The sequence below is a fragment of the Arvicanthis niloticus genome, chromosome X (genome assembly GCF_011762505.2).
Source record: "Arvicanthis niloticus isolate mArvNil1 chromosome X, mArvNil1.pat.X, whole genome shotgun sequence".
NCBI lineage: Eukaryota > Metazoa > Chordata > Mammalia > Rodentia > Muridae > Arvicanthis > Arvicanthis niloticus.
The window spans coordinates 128,152,449-128,173,088 of NC_047679.1; the positions used below are offsets into that span (position 1 = coordinate 128,152,449).

General features: G+C 45.6%; 1 protein-coding gene across 8 annotated transcripts in view; it reads left to right on the forward strand.

Annotated features, from left to right (window-relative positions):
* Nucleotides 1–20,640, forward strand: part of Atp2b3 (ATPase plasma membrane Ca2+ transporting 3) — a 69,495-nt gene that overhangs the window by 26,709 nt on the left and 22,146 nt on the right. For 6 of the 8 annotated variants that reach the window (XM_034485410.2, XM_034485412.2, XM_034485413.2 and 3 more), the window contains exons 6-16: nucleotides 297–422; nucleotides 3,705–3,746; nucleotides 5,090–5,254; nucleotides 6,264–6,478; nucleotides 7,036–7,278; nucleotides 7,862–8,103; nucleotides 13,355–13,589; nucleotides 16,323–16,502; nucleotides 16,625–16,712; nucleotides 17,117–17,223; nucleotides 18,258–18,449. In XM_034485410.2, coding sequence (XP_034341301.1) covers nucleotides 297–422; nucleotides 3,705–3,746; nucleotides 5,090–5,254; nucleotides 6,264–6,478; nucleotides 7,036–7,278; nucleotides 7,862–8,103; nucleotides 13,355–13,589; nucleotides 16,323–16,502; nucleotides 16,625–16,712; nucleotides 17,117–17,223; nucleotides 18,258–18,449 — 1,835 coding nt within the window. The remainder of the gene's footprint in view (nucleotides 1–296; nucleotides 423–3,704; nucleotides 3,747–5,089; nucleotides 5,255–6,263; nucleotides 6,479–7,035; nucleotides 7,279–7,861; nucleotides 8,104–13,354; nucleotides 13,590–16,322; nucleotides 16,503–16,624; nucleotides 16,713–17,116; nucleotides 17,224–18,257; nucleotides 18,450–20,640) is intronic. The other 2 variants (XM_076918788.1, XM_076918790.1) reach the window with 1 other exon arrangement.

The window sequence follows — 20,640 nt, forward strand, 5'->3', positions numbered from 1 at the left end:
AATATAACACCCCAAAGGGAGGACTTTCTGGGGTCAATATTGTGCTCCTTCCACGTCCAGACTAGAAATGACCCAGTGAGTGCTTTGTTCTTTTTCTAGAAGGTTCTCATTCAGCCCACTTTTATCTGAATGGGAAATGGACAGAAAAGCCTAGATGTAGGGGCTGACAGTCACACTGACTTCTCAAACACATGTACCTGCCTCAGGGAAACCTCAAGAAATAGCCTATGGCTGCTGGCTATGTCCTACCAGGCTGTACAAATCTCTATCTTAGTTCCTCTGTGTTTCTGTGACAGGCACTCATGTCATGGAAGGTTCTGGAAGAATGGTGGTAACAGCTGTTGGTGTGAACTCCCAGACAGGCATCATCTTTACATTGCTTGGGGCAGGTGGAGAGGAGGAGGAGAAGAAGGACAAAAAAGGTAAAGCAGCCATGACTTCCAATGTACAGCAATGATGAGGCAATTTCTTCTATGTCCCTGTTCTTGCGTGCTGGTTTTTCTGGCTCTTCTTAGGGATCCTTCTGGTATTTTTCCATAAGAGCCAGCAGGCAATGACCCCTGTATGGGGGCATCTTTCCTTAGATGTCTATTCCCTGATAGCTTTGGTACATCTGTCCCCTGGGTGGAATGTGGTCACAGAAATGTAACCTCTTCCCTAACTTTGAAAGATGCTGTTAGAAGCTGGGCATGGTGGCACACGCCTTTAATCCCAGCACTTGGGAGGCAGAGGCAGATGGATTTCTGAGTTTGAGGCCAGCCTGGTCTACAGAGTGAGTTCCAGGACAGCCAGGGCTACACAGAGAAATCCTGTCTCGAAAAACCAAAACAAACAGAAAAAAAGGTGCTGCTATAGTCTTCATGCCCACCCTCAAGGTGCTCAGCTCCCACACACAAGATCTTGGGTGGAGAGTATTACAAAGTCCAAAGTGGAAGTCTCCTGAGCAGATAGGGAAAGGTCTCAAACTGATAACCAGGTCCAGATGGTCCTGGGTGGGGTTGAAAAGGGTAGGGTCTCCAGAAAGTGGTAACCCTGCCCTGGGGACAGTAATGGGTAGAAACAGGATTTTAGAGAGTCTACCTTTCTTATGGCCTCGGGCTCCCTAGCACAAAGCTATGATACAGCTTAAAGTGAGCAATCTGTCTTCAGTTCTTTCCCACAGCCCCAGGTGACTAGAGAGCAGACATCTCCAGATGCATGCCTGTCCATCTTAGAGAACCTGAAGCCAGAAAAATTGGTCTTAGACTAAACAGGGACAGACCAGCATGAAGAAGGACAAGTTAGTAGTCCTAACCTTAGGTCACCTCTTAAATCCCCCTGTACCTAGGGCCAGAGAGACATGAGCAGGGAGGGCTGCTATCATCAAAAAACTTCCGTTATCCTTATCCTTGTTTCCTGGCAGTCTGGTCCTGTGCCTCCCTATATGAGCACCTCCCTGCTTTTGGTAGGTAGGCCAGGACTTCTTCCACCTGCACCAAGCCCCCTATCTCCACTGAGCTCCTCCAATGTTATCCCACAACATATGTGTGTGTATGTGTGTCTCTGTGTGTGTTATTTTATTTATTTACATTTCAAATGTTATTTCCCCCTTCCCAGTTTTCCCTCCATAAACCCCCTATCCTATCCCCAACCCCCTGCTTCTATGAGGGAGCTCCACCTCACTGCCCTAGCTAGCATTTTCCTACACTGGGCAATTTTAATGTGTGCTCCAGGAATGCACAGGCAAGCTCAGCTGGGCTTAGTTTGAGTCTCCAAGATAGATGATCTTGCTTAGTGCCCTCTTGGTTCTGCTTGGTTGTCAGGGAGCCGCTCAAACATAAAGCCCTCTAGGAAATCCATCTCCTCCCCTTGAAGCCAAGGGTGTCTCCCTTGAACTGCCATAATCTGCACTTTCCTGGTGTCCCCTGTATATCCTTTCCAAGCTCTTGAGCTCTTGCTGTTCCTTAAATATTCTTCACAGCTTGGTCCTAGGCCTCTCTCCTCTTTGAACTTGATTATTCTTCATTCAGATACTCCCACACAGGCTATTTGCACTTCTACAACACTCCTAGGTTGTGAGACCTAGGAAGTCAAAGTGGACCAGATTCCTGGAGGAGTACCCTGAGGGGCTGGGGGGGAACAGCATCTATCTCTTCCTGTGTTTCCCTCTTCTACTGTCTCACTCCTGTGGTTCTGTCAACTCATTGGTCATGCTCTGAAGTTGCTTCCTGTCAGTCTGCCACCCTTATTCTCTATTCCTGTCTCTTAAAATTATTCCTATATACCCTTTTCTTCCAGAGTCCCTCCCTTCCCTTCCATGTTCTGCTTTACTCCAAGCTACCTTTATTAGTGATGTTCACCCCAAACCTCCCTTCCTCCATCCTCTGGAGCCCATGCTTTCCCCCTCTGCAGGTTGGCATTGTAGTCAACCTTCTCTTAGATGTCTACAGGTCTAGAGCTTCCTCATTGTGTCCTGCTGTCATTTCATTGTCCTTCTGTATCCATTAGTATCTCTCTTCTACTCTTGGAAGTCTGTCTCCTTCATGAGAAGCCTCTGTGGTTAAGAGCACTTTGCTTCCCAGCACCTTATTGGGCTGTAACTACCTGCAATTGCAGCTCCAGAGGCCCCAGTGTCCTCTCCTGGCCTCCACTGGCATGGACAGATACACACACACACACACACACACACACACACACACACACACACACACAAAATAAGACATGAACACACACATAAATAAATAAATAAATAAATAAATAAATAAATAAATAAATAAAACAACTCTCCCTCATCTCTACACTACTCCAAACATGCACAGATGGTCCAATGTATGTCCAATGTATGCCATACTTCTGGTTAGAAGAGTCTCTCTCATTCTTGGGACCCCAGACCCAATGTGTCCCATTGTCTAGAAGCTATCTGACACCCAGTCTGTCCTTTGAGTCTCTAGTGGCATACGCTAGTGGATGGGAATTGATCCTATGTTGGCAGATTCCTCCCTAAATGGGAGCTAGAGCAGATGTGTCTCCCAGATAAATTTCTCTAACTGCCACTGAAGCTGTGTAGCCCTCAGAAAGAGTGGCTGTCACTGTGGATTGTATCGAACCTGCGACTTCAGACAGAGACACCTGGAGTCCAGTCTTTGTACCTTTTCCCTAGTGCTGCTAGGTGCCCAATGCTTAAGCCTCCTCTGCACAGTGGCCCTGGACCCATAATTTAAATATGCCCAACAAGTCCCTAAAACAGACAGACAGAGCCCTTATCTTATTAAAACACACATACCTGCTATTAGTGGCCTCGGAGAAGAGTAGAAGGGTTGGGTTGGTCCAGGGCTTGGGAGTTACCTCCTGTTGGGCACAAAAAATCAGACATTTAAAGGAAAGGACCCACTTAGGGCAGTGCGCCTTCCAAAAACTATCCACAGATACTTTACCTGACCTCGGGCTTATCCAGGACTGGCTTTAGAAACTCAGTTGAGGGGCTGAGGTCAAGAAAACACTGAACAGGGGCTTGCTCTTAGAACAAGAAGTACATCAAGAAAGCCCCTCCTTAGGCAAGGTCAAAGCCACCAGCAATTGGGCATCTCCTTCCCTCCTCTACCCTATATAGCCACAAATTGCTATATGTGTCCAAGCTCTTTCTACTCTCCTGAGTTTCTATGTATGTCATGGCCACACAGGTGTTCTCAAGTCTCTCCGTGTCTGTCATTCCTCTTCCATTGTAGGCAAGCAGCAGGATGGGGCGATGGACAGTAGCCAAACCAGAGGTAATGTGTGTGTGTGTGCATGGCTCAGGGCAGCTGAGGAGCCTGGGGGAGGAGGGGGTCAAGGGGGAATGGGGTGGGGACCACCTGCTACCAGGGCAGAAGCAGCACCTAAAGACAGGTGAGTGGGCCCCAAAGTCCCATACTGGCTTGTCAGTGAAGGGGACACCCTTGGAGGCTGCTTCAGTTTCTACCAGACACTGCTTTCCTGAAGCCTAGATGAGCCACCTGGAAAACAGCTGGTCAGTGCCAAGCCAAGCTTAGGCATGGTTTGAGCTTGTCCACAGATGAGAATTATCCATGAATGGACACTCTTGGACCACTTCAGCCAGATGATGAATCTGAGGCATAGAGAGGGTAACTTGTCAAAATCCCTGGGTGCTAGTCCTATGAGTATCCCAGGTAAGAGGAGTCAGCTGGAGCCTGGAAGATAACTGAGATTGGTAGGGCTTTGGGTAGAGGAGGCATTCTGATGGCTGGGGCCCTTGCTTGGTGGGATAACAATAGGCAGAGACTCAAAGCTAGAGTGACACCGCTAGACAGGGCAAGACATGTCCTCAAGGCTGCTAGGAGGAAGGAGCTCTGGTAAGTGGCTTTGAGTTACCAGGTGAGGTGAAGGGATACATAATGAGAGAGATAAAACAGGGGAAACCTGCACAACTACTAGGTCAGGCAGCAGTTTCCTTAGGAAGAGTGGAGGAAGTAGGTGTGGGTGGTATGATTACTTTTAGTATCCATGTTACCACCACAAAAGCAGCAAAAATGAAAATTGAGGGGCCTAGAAAGAAGGAATGAGGGGAGCCCCTGATCCAGGATGTGGGTAGGGAAAAACCAGGACAGAAGAAGCTTGCCCGAGAGCACTTGGGAGGAGGCAATCTGAGCAGGGGTACCTGGGCTAAAAGGAGTGTATACTAGGGCTCCTTAGTGTCCCTGAGGGGAAAGTAGGGGTGGCTTGGACATTTGTGATCAAATGAGTCAGAGTTTGGTTCCAGAACATTCCTTGGGCCAACCACAGGACTTCTCTCAGGTATTGAGATTTGGGGCATTCCAGAACTGGCCACCGTGCCTGTGCACAAGTTCCTTGTGCTGGTGTCTGTTTACTCTTCCCACAAAAGAACCATCTCTCTGTCACCTAGGACAATGCTGCAGTTACCTGCCTACCTCAGGAGGGCCTGGGCTTAGGATGCAACAGAGGAAGGCCTACAGATTCCCTTTGCAAAGCTTGACATTAAAAGTACTCCATCAAATCCCATATCATGAGACATGTATTTCCTTGTGATAGCCCTTTGTAGCCCCTTTATCCCTGCTAGACCCTAACATCATCCAAGGGTTTCCTTTATGTACAGCTAAGAAGCAGGATGGGGCTGTTGCCATGGAAATGCAGCCTCTGAAGAGCGCCGAGGGTGGGGAAATGGAGGAACGGGAAAAGAAGAAAGCCAACGTGCCCAAGAAGGAGAAGTCAGTCCTGCAAGGGAAGCTCACAAAACTGGCTGTGCAGATTGGGAAAGCAGGTAGGTTCAGCCAGAGGTAGCAGGGCAGGAGCCTGGAGGACAATGGGCTCCTGGAAGTAGTATCAGTTCCAGATGCTGTGAATGCAATGAACAGAATATTGTCCTAGCCCTAAGGCAAGTTCATGTGCAGAGAGGTGGATAGTATTCTAGAAGAATGTGACATATACTGTAGGGCCAGAGGTGCAGACCAGAGTCAAGCATGACTGTCAAGTTCTGGTTTACCACCCTCTACTCCGATGTGTCCTAAGTCACACATTCACATATTACCTAGCAGACTCTCTGACTCAAGGCTTCTGGCCACATCACAATCAAGAAACAGCTAACTTTATCAAGAGTCTGCTGTCCAAAGAATTCACAGCAGGAATGAGGAGGCGGGAACTGAAACAGACTGTGGAAGACTTCTGCTTACTGGCTTCTTCTCCATGGCTTGCTCAGCTTGCTATTTTGTATTCCCTAAGACTACCTGCCTATTGGTGGTACTGTCCGTGGTGGCTGCACCCACCCCCCTCTTCAATCTTTAATCAAGAAAACGTCCCATAGGCTTGCCTATAGGCCAATCTGATGGGTGCATTTTCCTTCTTTAGGTCCTCCCTCCCAGATAACACTAGCTTGTGTCAAGTTAACAAAAACTAACCATCACACTATATCTTACAAAGTTTATGAAAGGATTTGAAATCACATTCATTAAGCATTAAACAATTTATATACAACTCAAAAAAAGAGTCTGCTATCCAGAGCCTCAACACCTGAAGATGGCTAGCCCCTCATAGATGTGCATCTCATACCCTCAGCTTTCTGCTCCTTATGTCACATTCCTGAGGAAACTGGAATAAAGGCTACCTCAGTACCTCTCATTCCATAGAGTCATCCCTCGAGTTGTTTATTTCAAAGATGGCTCAAATCCATCAACCCCTTGCAAAGGCCCTGGCTGGGCTCAAGCCAGCCATGACTATGTTACCCTCAACTTTTCTTCCCTCCTTTTCTTCCTCTCTCTTTCATGGTTGGACAGGATTGGTGATGTCTGCTATCACTGTCATTATTCTGGTCCTCTACTTTGTGATTGAGACCTTTGTCGTGGATGGCCGGGTATGGCTGGCAGAGTGCACACCAGTGTATGTGCAGTACTTCGTGAAGTTCTTCATTATTGGAGTCACTGTGTTGGTTGTGGCTGTCCCCGAGGGCCTGCCTCTTGCTGTTACTATCTCCTTGGCTTACTCTGTCAAGGTAATAATACTACTACATACAATTAATTCCATCACACAGACCCCAAAACTGGAGTGGGATGTCACTGGGCACCTTAGGTGTAGTGGGGACTAGGGAAGGCTGGAGATGCCTTTGGAAGGAAGGAAGGTACTGGGTGAGATAGACTTTACTACTACATCCTAGCAGAGGGTCCCGCTGTACCCACCTAACTCTCAGACACAGTGAAGGGAGCAGAAAACAAGCTGAGAAACCCCAGAAAAGGTTCTGGGACACTGAGAGATAATGGGAGAGTAAAGAAGAACCAGTGGAGTGTGGAGGGAAACACAGGAAATTGAAGAGGGAGCTCTGAAAGCTAATTTCCAAGTCAGCTGTGCAGAGAGTAGCTTCCTGGAAGCTCACTGTTCCCTGTCTGATGACAGTTGTTGGATCTTACATAACTACTCTCTCAGTTTGACTACCACCCAGCCCAGAGATGACCAATGTCACCAAATGGACTGTTAGTGTTACCTACTCACATTGCCTTTATCCTTATGAGTAAACAACTGAAGCATCTCCCATACCATCTTTGCCCATTACAGAAAATGATGAAGGACAATAACCTGGTACGCCACCTGGATGCCTGTGAGACCATGGGCAATGCCACAGCCATCTGTTCTGACAAGACGGGCACACTCACCACCAACCGCATGACAGTGGTCCAGTCTTACCTAGGAGACACCCACTACAAAGAGATTCCAGCTCCCAGTGCCCTGACCCCCAAGATCCTTGATCTTCTGGTTCACGCCATCTCCATCAACAGTGCCTACACCACCAAAATTCTAGTGAGCATGGCTAGAAGGGCAAATGAGAGAAGGGGTACAGGGCTGGTGGTATGGCATAAACTTCCCTGAGAGGTTCATTAAGCCCACTTGTAAGTTTCTGGTTTCTGGGAAAGTAGCTGAGTGGTATTGGTAAAGATTTTGTCTACTGTACATGAAGCTCTGGGTTTGCCTTACCATACTATAAGAGGAAATACAGAGCAGAGGAGAAAAGCAAAGACCAAGGTTGAGGAGATGGCTCAGTCAATAAAGTGCTTGCCTTACAAGCATGAAGATTTGAGTTCTCTCACCAGAACCCATGTTTATTTTTTTAAAAGCAAGAACTTTTGACAGAGTACTGTTACTGTTGGGTGGGGCAGGTGGGCTCTAGACATCCTTTCCAAGCATGTTAAATAATGGAAAATCTGTAAAGAGCCACTTTGCAGACAGGGCATAGCCTGTGTAGTCAACATGGGTGCCCTCCCTGTGTTCCATGCCACCACCCCCTAGTTACACAATGGCCAAGACTGGATGAGAACCTTGGCCTTAGGGTTGGAACAGAAGGTACTCTGGGCCCTAATGCCAAGCTGACTATTCTTGCCTACAGCCTCCAGAGAAAGAAGGCGCTCTCCCACGCCAAGTGGGCAACAAAACAGAGTGTGCTCTGCTTGGCTTCGTCTTGGACCTGAAACGCGACTTTCAGCCTGTACGGGAGCAGATACCAGAAGATCAGCTTTACAAAGTGTATACTTTCAACTCAGTTCGCAAGTCCATGAGCACAGTTATCCGAATGCCTGATGGTGGCTTCCGCCTCTTCAGCAAGGGAGCCTCAGAAATCCTGCTCAAAAAGTGAGTGTATAATAGGAAGAAGGATCCAGGTGTCAGGTGGTTGGGGGCTAGCTAGCATTTGATTCACCCATTTGTCTATTGTCAGACACCTGGATTGTTTCTACATTTGGGCTCTTGGTCATTCAAGTACAGGTTTGGGTATGCATTTTTAACTTTATAGGGCATATACTGTCAATCACCTTTCTGTTTCTGAGAAACTTAAGGAGGCCTTGTCCTCCCATTACCACCAAAAAAGAAAAAAAAATTAACTCATAGAATATTTATTTAGCAGGGCAGTGGTAGCAACAGAAATTTAATACTAACACTCAGAAGGCAGTTCTGAGGACCTCTGAGTTCAAGGCCAGCCTGGTCTATGGATTGAATTTCACTACAGTCAGGGCTTCACAGAGAAACCTTGTCTCATAAACCCCCCTCCAAAAATTTTTAAAGATATATTTGAACTTATAATGTTAAGGGTTTCTGCCCATAGTTAGTTGTACCACCTCCCAGTGACACAAAGCTGGAGACCAAACATTTAATACATAGGCCTTTTGGAGGTCATTTTAGATTCAGAGTAACATTCCATCTCTGATCCTCAAAGGTCCATGCACATTTCATGATAAAAAATGCACTCAGTCCACTCCCAAGATTCTTTAATGTCTTAACGATTCCAGAAGTCCATGCTCAAAGTCTCACTCACACTTTGTGTTGAATCCCTATAAAATTAAAAAACAATGTATGTACTTTTAACATACAATAGCACAAAGTAAATATTCCCATTCCGAAAGGCAAGAATGGATTCACAGCAAGTGCAGATTCATCCAAAGCAAGATAAAAAGCCAGAATAACATTAAATCATGTAGCTCCATGCCCAATGCTCTTGCCACCCCTTCTCTTGGGCTGGCTTTCTGCATCTTTCTTCAGCAGAAGTTACATAGTCTAGGCATCTCCAGCTTCCTTCCATCTCCGCTATAGCTTCAACTTTACCCTCACAGATGTATGTACTACCTAGAAGTATCCTGGCATGACCATACATCTATCTCCTGGTTCCCCAGGCTTTCCTTTAAAATCTAGGTGGAAGTATCTACAAGCCTGCAACTCTTACATTCTGAACATCTGCAAAATCATCACACAGAGGATACCAAGACCAACCACTAGCTTGAGCTACATATGGGCCCACATGAACCATGGCCACAGTGGCTTCTAAGTCCTTTGCTAGATAAATAAATGGGACAATCCCAGAGAAATAGTTCACTAGACTGTTTGGGACAAACAGAGTATCCTGGAGCTGTCCTCTCAAAAGACTCTGCCCTACATAGTCTTTGAAAACAACTTGTATTTTTACATCCCTGAACTGTGGCCTTGCTAAATATAGTTTAAAAGTACCAATACTTCTAATATGGTTGGCCTTCTAAAGTGACACTATCATTCAGGAACATGCTCCTTGGCTGGAACTTTATAGCACCCCCTCTGTGTGTATGTGTGTATGTGTGTGAGTGTGTGTGTGTGCACATATGTGAAGGCCAGAGGACTAATGTAGGAGTTGGTTATCTCCTTCCACAATGTGGATTCTGGGGCCAAACTTATGTCATCAGGCTTGAAGGCAAATGCTTTTACCCATCACCTTTAAATTTAACCTCACACTGAGTGTGAGGGCATGGGCAAAAGTATAGACAAGATCTTTTCTGTAGCATAATACAAATGGTCTCTAGTCCAGTTTTCAGCATTGTCCTTGTTCAGAGTTCCCACCAGAATTACCTGATAAGCTCTTAGAACATTCTAAACTTTCTTTAATGTTGTCATTCTATTAGGTGGAAAGTAGGGTCTCTTCGTAATTTCAGTTTACATTTCTTAAAGACTAGAAATACCACTAAGAATGAGAAGATGTTAAAATATTTCTGTTTCTGATGGAAATATAAAACAGCATTGCCGGGGCTGGGGAAATAGCTCAGGTGTTAAAGTGCCTGACACACCAAGCAAAAAGACCAGCATTCATATAAAAGTTGTGACAGTAGCACACATCTGTAACTTGGTCTGTGGATGGAAGGGCAGAGGCAGTGGTGGTGGGTAGAGAGACACACCATTGACTGGAGTTCATTGGGCAGACATTCTAACTGAGTAGATGAACTCCAGGTTCAGTGAGAAACCCTGTCCAAAACTACAGTGAAGAGCAATTGCGGAAGATATCCAGGGTGATCTTTGGCCTATACATGCATGAGCATACATGTATTTGTATACCTCTTTGCACACATTACATACATACATACATACATACATACATGCACACACGCTGGTAATAACCTTGGAAAATATTTTTTTATATTTTATGGTTTCTCAGGAAGTTAAGCATGGCACTACCATGTGACCCAATTGTTTTATTCCTAGGCATATATGTGATAATTCACTTTGGTTGTTACCTTGACTATACTGAGGGATATTTTAAAAACTGGTACCAAGAACTAGGATCACTGCTTTCAACCATACCTGGTCCCATGGGAAAAAAACTTAGGATTAACTTGTGATTGGAGTTAAGAAATGTTTGGAAGACCATGCTAGAGAGTTGGGTTGTCTTTTTGTTGTGCTTTAAAATTCTTTGCTATATACTGACTACTAAGTCCTTATCGAACATAATTTTCTCTTTTCACTCTCCCGATAGTGTCTGTAGATGCACAGATAGCTTCAAATCATGATGAAATCCAATTTGTCTGGGTTTGCTGTTGATGTTTGTATATTTGCTTTCTTATCTTTGATTTTATTACATTTTAAAATTATTGTTGAATTATGTGTATGGATGTTTTGTCTGCATGTATGTCTATGTGCCATGTGTGTACAGTGCCCATGGAGGCCAGAAGAAGGCATTGGATCACTTTGAACTGGGGTTACAGCAGTTATAAGCTTCCATGTGAGTGCTAGGATTCAATCTAGGATACTCTGGAAGAATAGCTACTACTCTTAACAACTGAGCCATCTTTCCATCCCCTATTTTATTTTATTTTTTTATGTATGTGAGGATTTTGCCTGTATGTATGTCTGTGGTCCACATAGTTCTGTATACCACATGCATACAGTGCCCATGGAAACCAGAAGGGGGCATCAGAGCCTCTGAGAACTGGAGTTAAAGGTAATTATGTAGGTGCGAAGAGCAGACAGTGCTTTTAACAGCAATCTTCCTAGTTCCTACTTTATTTATTGTTTATTTATTATTTACTGAGTTTATATGTGTATGTCATGTGTACATGCATGTGTACATACAAGTGGAAGTCACAGGACAAGGGAGTCTGTTCTCTCCCTTTACAAATGTGAGTCCCTAGGATTGAACTCAGGTCATCGCACAGGAAACAAGCACCTTGACCCTCTGTGCCACTTCATCAGTTCCCATTTGGTTTGGTTTGGTTTTGTTTTGTTTTTTGATACAGACTGTCCACTCTGTAGCTCAGGCTAGCTTAGAACTCAAAGTTCTCCTGCCTTAGCTTCGAAAGTACAGGAACAACAGCCATGTGCAGCTGTATCTGAAGTGAGGTTTCTTTCAGAGATGATGAAAATATTCTAAAGCTGACTGTGGTGGTGGTTGCATGTATCTGAAGATATACTGAGAATTGTTGAATTGTACACTTTAGTGGGTGAATTATGTGGTTTGTGAATTGTATGTAGCTCAATGAAGCTAGACAAAGCCTGAAGGAGGAAGAAGTGTGAAGCCTTGTCCCTGAGCATCCCTGCTCCTCCTACCTCTTCTCATCCTGCACACTTCACCTAGGTCTTGGCTTTTCTCTTTTCCTGAATCCTTCTGCCTCACCCATATGGGTCCACAAGGGCCTTGGAAACAGAATCCTCAACCAGACACCAGACTTCTCTGCCCCTAGACTCCGCCTACCTCATGCTCTCAGCAAACCTGACCATGGAGTACATCTCTACTTGGTTGTCTTACTCAGAATACTGTCACAACCTCTGCAGCCCATGGAACAGGCCCTACTAGGGTAGGAGGAAAGGCTGCATTTGGGAGTCCTGACCCTTTTCTATGCTGCTCCTTTGATGTTACTATGGGCCTGTAGCTGAGGCTGACCAACATCCACTCTGTCTTTTGCTGACTGTGGGACATAAAATAGTTACGACTCTATCCTGGCAGCTTTGTTTCTTCGTGTGATAAGGGGATCTTGGAAGTCTGGATCTCCTCGGAATGCTGAGAGAATTCCATGAGTAAATCCATGACCCTAGGAAGGTGTCACGGTGGTTTTTGTTAGTTTCTCTGTCTATCCCCAACCTCAACAGCCAGCTTTATCAGTTTCCTTGTAGCACTTGCCAGATGAGGCTCCATTCAGTTCAACCACAACTTTTCTGAAGCTCTATTCCCTAGGACTGTCCCTTGGAAGCTCCCAGACTGTCAAAGCTGGGGTGAAGTTGCTGTTGCTGTGTGTTGTTTGAGCTTCATAGTTCCAGATGACTGTCCATTGCATTTGAGTTTCACATACATTCCACTCCTTGGTCTTAACGATTCTATAGGAAAGCTACAGTAAGTCTCAGGCTGCCATCTCTTGCCTGGGTCTCTTAGCCAACCAGTGCGTGAGCGTTCACAGGTTGCTGTAACAAACAGTCCTAAAGCTAACGGCTTAAGATAACATAAGTCTTAGACTGATGAGACAACTGAATTGGTAAAGTTTTTGCCTCAAAAAACTCAAGGGCCTGAGTCTGATCCCCAGAAGCTATGTAAAAACCTTGTAATTCCAACCCTGGGGAGGCAGAAAAGAGATAGGTTGATCCTTGGGGCTCTCTGGTCAGCTAGCCAATCCTGCTTGACAAGCTCTAGGTCAGGGAAAGACTGTCTCAAAAACAAAACAGATAACAACAATTAAGGAACAATAACTTGGTTTGTTCTGGCTTTTACATTCACACACACACACACACACACACACACACACACACACACCATAAATTTATTACTTTAAATTTCTGATGGCCAGAAACCTAAAGTCAAAGTGTGGTCTAAGCTGTGTGCTCTCTCTTAGAGTGGGAAGAGGGGATCTTTGCTTGTCTTTCCCAAATTCTGCTGCTAATATATAGGTACATCCCTCTATTTCTCACCTGTGATCACATGGTCTTCTCTCCTGTCTGTGCACCTCTGCATCCTGGTGTGTGTGTGTGTGTGTGTGTGTGTGTGTGTGTGTGTGTTTTAATAATGTCATTTGTTAAGGTCCCATCCTAATCCAGTGTGACTGGCACTGTTTCCTCTTGTTCACTCCCTGTCCCTACCTACTCCACTACCCCTCCCCTGCCCCAGGTGTACGAACATCTTAAACAGCAATGGTGAACTCCGAGGATTTCGTCCTCGGGACCGGGATGACATGGTGAAGAAGATCATTGAGCCTATGGCTTGTGATGGCCTCCGTACCATCTGCATCGCCTACAGGGACTTCTCTGCTATCCAGGAGCCTGACTGGGACAATGAGAATGAGGTGGTGGGTGACCTTACCTGCATAGCTGTCGTGGGCATCGAGGACCCTGTGCGACCTGAGGTAGCTGCCCCTTTCTGGAAGCTGCTGTTGTAACTATTCCCCAGGTTCAAGGTTGTCCAATAGGTGGCAGTGTAGTTTTTTCCACACTGGACCTGCACACCGTAGGCTTGGGTCACAAACACACATGACAAGAGCCACTTTCTCACACCTTCCTAGATGTTACACCTCTTCCTGTCCTATTTATAGATAAAGCACCATGGAAAACAGAGACTTGGAGTTTCTCAGGGCCATGAGACCTTCCTCAGTGCTTTTGATCCCCTTGCCAAGCTCTCTTGTCCTTGACCTATGGGAATTCTGTGGGACCTATGGAAGTTTGCAGTTTGGAAGTTTGCAGTTTGGAAGTTTGCTTCCAAATCTTGGAAGAGGCAAGATTTGGGATGGGGGGGGGGAGTGTAGATCTCAAGGGTCATGTGGCTAAAGCAAACACAAAGTGAAAAGGTTTGTCCTTGATGGCCTTGACATTGGGAGGTCACTAAAACCTTTGACCTGAGTACTTTTGTGTGATGATTATATTTGCTGGTCTTTAAAGATGGAAAATTTTTGTTAAAGGATCCTCAAGAAAATAGTGTGAAAGGGCCCTCTCTCTTCCTAGCCCTGTCTGTTGGTATCCACCTCATGTTAGACTACTTGATCCTCCCCATTAGCCTGGAACTTTGGCTATGACAGGGAATGAGAAACTTTGCATACAGGATTACAAAGCAAAGGCATTCGGTTCTAAAACAAATACTCCCTGTATTCTAATCTAAAGAGTAGACATGGGTCACTATCAGCAGAATACCCCTGTACTCAGTTGGGGATGGAGTGAGAAACGAAGTGAGCACAACAGGCCTAGGTTGGGCTGGCAGCAGAGTGAGCCCCAGGGCCAGCTGTGCAGTGATATTTTTGAAGATTTTTACCTCAGAAAACTTGAAACACAGACACATTTTAAGAAAGATATAACCAAGACCCAATCTCAGTGAGTACCTTGGAGAGTCCTGAACAGGAAGAGCCTATCTCGGTCTGGGTGCAGACAGAGCAGTCCAGGAAAAAAGGTCAGTTCCTCTGTGGCATAAAGTAGTTGCAAGGTCGTTCAGCCATAAAGTTACGAGGGAGACGTGACATCAGCTCCTGGTTCTGAGGCAAGCACACGGGACCAGCAAAACCTCCATGGGTCCTAGTCAAATTTGCTGAGCTTTGGAAAGTACAGGATGGCCACCAGAGGGAGACAGAGAACTATGTCCACAGAAAGTCCAGTCAATGGACTGGAGTGGACCTAGGAACTTCTACAGGCCTCTACTTCCTACTGTGCTGTGGGGGCCTTGATAAAATAGGGGATGGGTCAAGATAGACAAGGAAGGAACAGGCTGCTCTACAAGGGAGGGTATCCTTTGGAGGAAGTATTCCATACTGCCTAGATAGGAGACTGAAAGCTTGGAGACTGTGTATGTGGGTAGGCCTTGGAATAGTGGCTGCACCTGGGTTTTGGAGTAACTCTATGCTAAGCTCCTATATCTTAGGCAGCAGAGAAGAAGGCTTCCAGCCACTTTGGGAAATGAAGCTGAAGACATGCCTCACTCTCCTGATTGACACAAAGTTCTCTTTACTGAAGGTCTTATGCAGCACCTTAAGGCCTTAAGAGAACAGGATGTGTCCTTGAGACTGAGCATAAGGAGACAACACACACACACACACACACACACACACACACAGGGTGAGTGAACTATCACAGCTAGACTCTGCTCAATGCATGTCTTTCCCTGTCACTTGACAGTTCTGGCTTTGATTATTGGATCAGTGTCAAAGCCTTAGGTACAGGCTCCTCTGCTCTTGCTCACCACCTTCTACTTGCTTACTGGCTATCCTCAAACTGCTCTGTCCATCTGTGCCCACCCTACCTATTCTAGTCTCCATAGGCCAGGGAAGTAGGCTAAATCTAGATACCTCCTACATTCTTTCCTCCTCAGGTTCAGCAGCTAGCCCACCACTGTTCACAGGATACCTACTAAAGAATTCAAAAACCTAGGCCTTGCCTCATTCAATTCTTCAAACTCTGAGCTGGCCCTCCCCAACCCCCCAGTGCATATGCTATTCCATCTTGCCTGTTTTGACCCTTTTGCATCCCCAGGACCTGAAGAGCCATACAAATCATGTATTTGAAAACTGTCCTTTCCATCTGCCCACTACTGGAACGATATTAAAACCCCTAGGCTAGTCTTGTGGTTTCCCACCCTCTTAGCTTGTTTTGTGCTTTGTGCTTTGGGGTTCTCTTTCTTTCTCCTTAGTTCTAGAATACTATTCTATTTGAAAAAGAAATGCATGCATTGTGACCCCAAGTAATGTTCTACTTCCTTTAGTGAGTAGATTGTGTAAATCTACAGCTGAGACAAAGATTAATTCCTGAGGAAAAATGGTTGAGTTCTATACTGGAAAAAAAACACACAAAAACAAACTAGACAAAAGAGGGAAACATTCAGCATAGGTCTAAGTCACTGCTTATTCCTGTGGCCAGGCACAGAGAAGAAGATGTCAGGAGATAGTTGGCTAGTGGGCTGGGTAGGATACATCCCCACAGTACCTGCCTACTGTAGACCATCCTCTGAACTCCTTCACACCACACCCCAAGAACCCTGAACTGGAACCATAGAGTTCACTGTCCTGACAGATTTGCTGGGATTTAGGATCCTGCAGATCTGTACTAAACACAAAATATGGGCTTGTCTTGCCAGTCCCACCCATCACTCTTATATCTCCCAGGTCCCTGAAGCCATTCGAAAATGCCAACGTGCTGGTATCACAGTCCGTATGGTGACTGGAGACAACATCAATACTGCCCGGGCTATTGCAGCTAAGTGTGGCATCATCCAGCCAGGGGAGGACTTCCTGTGCCTGGAAGGGAAGGAATTCAACAGACGGATTCGAAATGAGAAAGGCGAGGTAGCTCCCTGCATCTCTGTCCTGAGCTTCTGCTTTCCCCATCCCTCTGCTGTCTTCTCAGGCATTCCAGTTACAGTGTCTGTCTGCAGTCCAGACTCTGATGTCTCTCCTATTTTCTCCAGATAGAACAGGAGCGACTGGACAAGGTGTGGCCCAAGCTGCGTGTGCTTGCCCGGTCATCTCCCACTGATAAACATACTCTGGTCAAAGGTAACCAACTTTGTTCACCCTCTTCAACATGTGACTGCATCTGGCATCCCTGCATGTTGTTACTAACTCATAGGTTCTTTAGTGGAAGAGCTTAGAGACCAATGACTAGAAAACTTCCAACTAAAAATGGCTCGTAGAGGCTGCCCCTCATTGGAAAAAATGGGGAAACTGAGGCCCAGAACAGGGAGACAATCATCTAATTCATACAATGTTGGACCTTCCTTTCTATCAAATCATGCTGGTCTGTGTTACTGAGCAAAAGACCTTGGTGGAAATAGGGAGATGAAGCTATCACATTAAAGCCAGGAGCCTTGATCCCATAAGTAACCTGGAGCAACAGAAGCAACCCATACCAGCCTCTGGCACATATCTCCAGCCTTACCCTGACTCACTCTGTGTTCCAGGTATTATCGACAGTACAACTGGTGAGCAGCGGCAGGTAGTGGCTGTGACTGGGGATGGCACCAATGATGGGCCAGCCCTCAAAAAGGCAGATGTGGGCTTCGCCATGGTAAGCCACCTAGTACCAAACTAGTTCATCACACAGATGAAATCCTGTCTCCTGGACTTAAGGTTACATCAGAAAGTGGAGAGCCAGTGTCAGGGCAGGTGACAGAGTGCTAGAAGCTTCCTTCTCTCATATCTTGACCACTTGGGACTGTATGCGATCTGACCATTAACGAATGCATATGTGATTTGCTTAAAGATATTTGATATGAATACACCAGAGGTGACAGTGGAACCCAACTGCACTACTGAAAAAAGGGAGGAACAATAAACAGTAGCTTATCAACAATGGCATCTGCCCACAATCACCTATTCTCTGGCACCTCTGACACCAAGCAAAGACCACAGTGGGTTCTTCCTCTGGTTTCTCTCCTTCTGTTAGTAATACATCTAGCTCTTCTCAGTGAGCAGTGCCCCCATGATGAACCATGTCCCCAACACATAGGGGGCAGGAGCCTGGTGTCACCTTTCCCAACTCTAGAAGAAATGAGGACCTTTCACTCAGTCCACATTTGGTGGTGGGATAGTACAGTGTTCCTGGACCTCACAACTGGGAGGAGAAAGCAAGTTGATGTTCCCAGGGTTGCTGGTGTCACAAGGCCAAGACCAAGATAGAGTAGGTAAGGGCTGCACAGATTAGATATCTATTGATGTGCCCAAGCTTCTGTGGTAGAGAAGCAAGAATCTGCTGTGTAGCCAAATGATGGGTCCTTTACTCTACCCATACAGCCCACATGTCTCAGAGCTTCATCAAATAGCCAGAGAAACAGCTGGTGACTAGCCACCTAATGGCAGCTGGACCTTGTGGAAGGCTTTATGGATGTCCACATTGTTAGCGACTATGTTGTTTAGTAGCAAAGGCCACCTCACAGCCACAAGTGATATCATGTAGTTTGCAACATAGGATGTTAGATTAAAACAAGTGCTGTTCAACTAGGACCTTATTTATAAGAGAAAGGCATGGAACTACCCCCAGGTGAGCTGGGTGGCCAAAAAGAGACTGAGAAATAGGCACTGTGCTCGTGTGTCATCCCCCAGGGCATCGCAGGCACTGACGTGGCCAAGGAGGCCTCTGACATCATTCTGACTGATGACAACTTCACCAGCATTGTCAAGGCAGTCATGTGGGGCCGCAATGTCTATGACAGCATCTCCAAGTTCCTGCAGTTTCAGTTGACAGTCAACGTGGTAGCTGTAATCGTGGCCTTCACGGGTGCCTGCATTACTCAGGTGAGCACCGGGAGTTTCACCACTACCATCTAGTTCCAGAATATATTCACCCATCCCAAAGGAAGTTACTATTGGTCATTCTGTATCCCCTTTAAGCCCCTGACAACTGCCACTCTTTTCTGTCTTTATTTATTTGCCTGCTATAAACATTTTGTGTCAGTGGAATAAAATGGCATGTAGCCTTTGGGTTTTGTTTTGTTGTAAAGGGGGCATGGCACATGTGTGTGCTACAGAGGACATGTGGAGGCCAGAGGATGACTTGCCTGAGTAAGTTCTCTGTTTCTACCCTGTTGGTCCCAGAGAATTGAACTCAGGCCATATTTTGCACCTTTATCCACTGTGCCAGTTTGCTGGTTTCACATGTAGCCTTTGCACCCAGCATCTCATTCAGAATGTTTTCAAGAGTAATCCATGTTGCAGCTTAGGCCAGTGATTTACTCATTTTAATAGCTGCACAATATTCCAGTAAGGCCTCATTTTGTTTGTCATTAATCCACTGACCAACCTTTGGCCCACTTCCACTTCATTAAGAACACTCATGTCCAAGTTTCAATGAGCATATGTCTTCCACTCTCTTGGGTCTAGATCTGGGAGTACAAAGGCTGGATTACAGGGGATCTCCAGATTTCCTCTTTTTCTTTCTTTTTCGGGACTTTTTTTTTTTTTTGCTTTGTTTTTGTTGTTGTTGCTGCTGCTGGGTTTTTTGTTGTTTTGTTTTGTTTTGTTTTGTTTTGTTTTGTTCCGAGACAGGGTTTCTCTGAGTACTCAGTTCAATGGCCTAAGTTTAATTCCCTGGGACCCATTGTGTAGAAAGAGAGAACTTACTCATGCAAGTTATCCTCTGGCCTCCACAGGTACTAGAACTCACTGTGTAGACCAGGCTGGCCTGAGACTCACAAAGATTCACCTGCCTCTTCCTCTTGAGTGTTGAGATTAAAGTTATGTGTCACCATTACCTGGCCAGATTTCCCCTTTCTCAATGATTTCATCCTCCCCATTGGTCAGAGGCCAGAATTTACTGATTTCTTGTTAGGGATGGTTGACTTTATAGTCACCAAGTACTTAATTGGTTTTGCTGATTAGCTTGGCCCTTTTAAGGATGTGTGTTTGTATTCACATGTGCGAATGTATACACATGAAAGTATCTGTGTTGGCAAGGTGTGGATATACATACATTTATGTTCATGTAGAGGTCAGAAGTCAATCTCTGGTGTTCCTTGGAAACTATCTTTTTTTTTTTTTTTTTGAGAGACAGCCTTTCAGTAAGACTCCAGCTTCACTGATTAGGACAGGCTAGCTGGGTAGCAAGTTTTAGGGATCTTCACATCTTCATCTCCCCATCCCTGAGATTACAAATTCACAGCACTGTGCCAAGCTTATTTGACCAAGCTTATTTGAGCTTAGGTTCTCATGCTTTAAATAAAAGCACTTTGCTAACTGAGCTAACTCCCTAGCCCTTCAAGGACTTTTTTTTGATATCTAAGTCATGTATGAATAACATCATAATAACCATCCTAACCATTTGAAAGTACAGAATTGCATGGCTTGGTATATTCAGTGTTGTACAACCATTACCTCTATTTACTCTCAGAATATTCTCATGGTCCCCAGAGGAAACCTCACACCCATTAGCAGCCACTTCCCATTACCTCACCAGCCTTGGAAATGTTCGTCTGCTTTCTGTCTGTGAACTTCTCAGCTCATTTTCTTTCATTGACTCCATCTATGGTCTTGTACATCTGTGAAGCTGATTTAACTCCATCTATGGCCCCTGTGAAGCTGATTTTTAAAGAGACACTCATTGGGGGAATGACAAGAAAGCATGTTGGGGTCAACATTTCTACCTCTTCCTACCCTGTGAGGTGAGAGGCTTTGGTTTCAAAGGCTGTTACTGGGCAGTCTTGCAGGGCTGTCTTGAAAGCCCTAGTAAGTAAGTTGGGACTTTGTGGTTCTAGCAAAGGCCACACCTTTGAGATCACTGCCACTAGACAAAAAGAGAAGGAGGTAGGCAGGAATCAGAAAGTCCAGTGGAAAACTTCTGCCAACCTGAGGAAACTTGTGTGACAGGCTTCTGGGAATGAACTTCTCATGACATTGGCAAAGCTGAGCTTCTCCTCGGTAGTAGCAAGCTTACCTACCCCACCACCCCAAGTTTTCTTTGTGTGGGATTGCATGGCCAACCCTCAGAAGG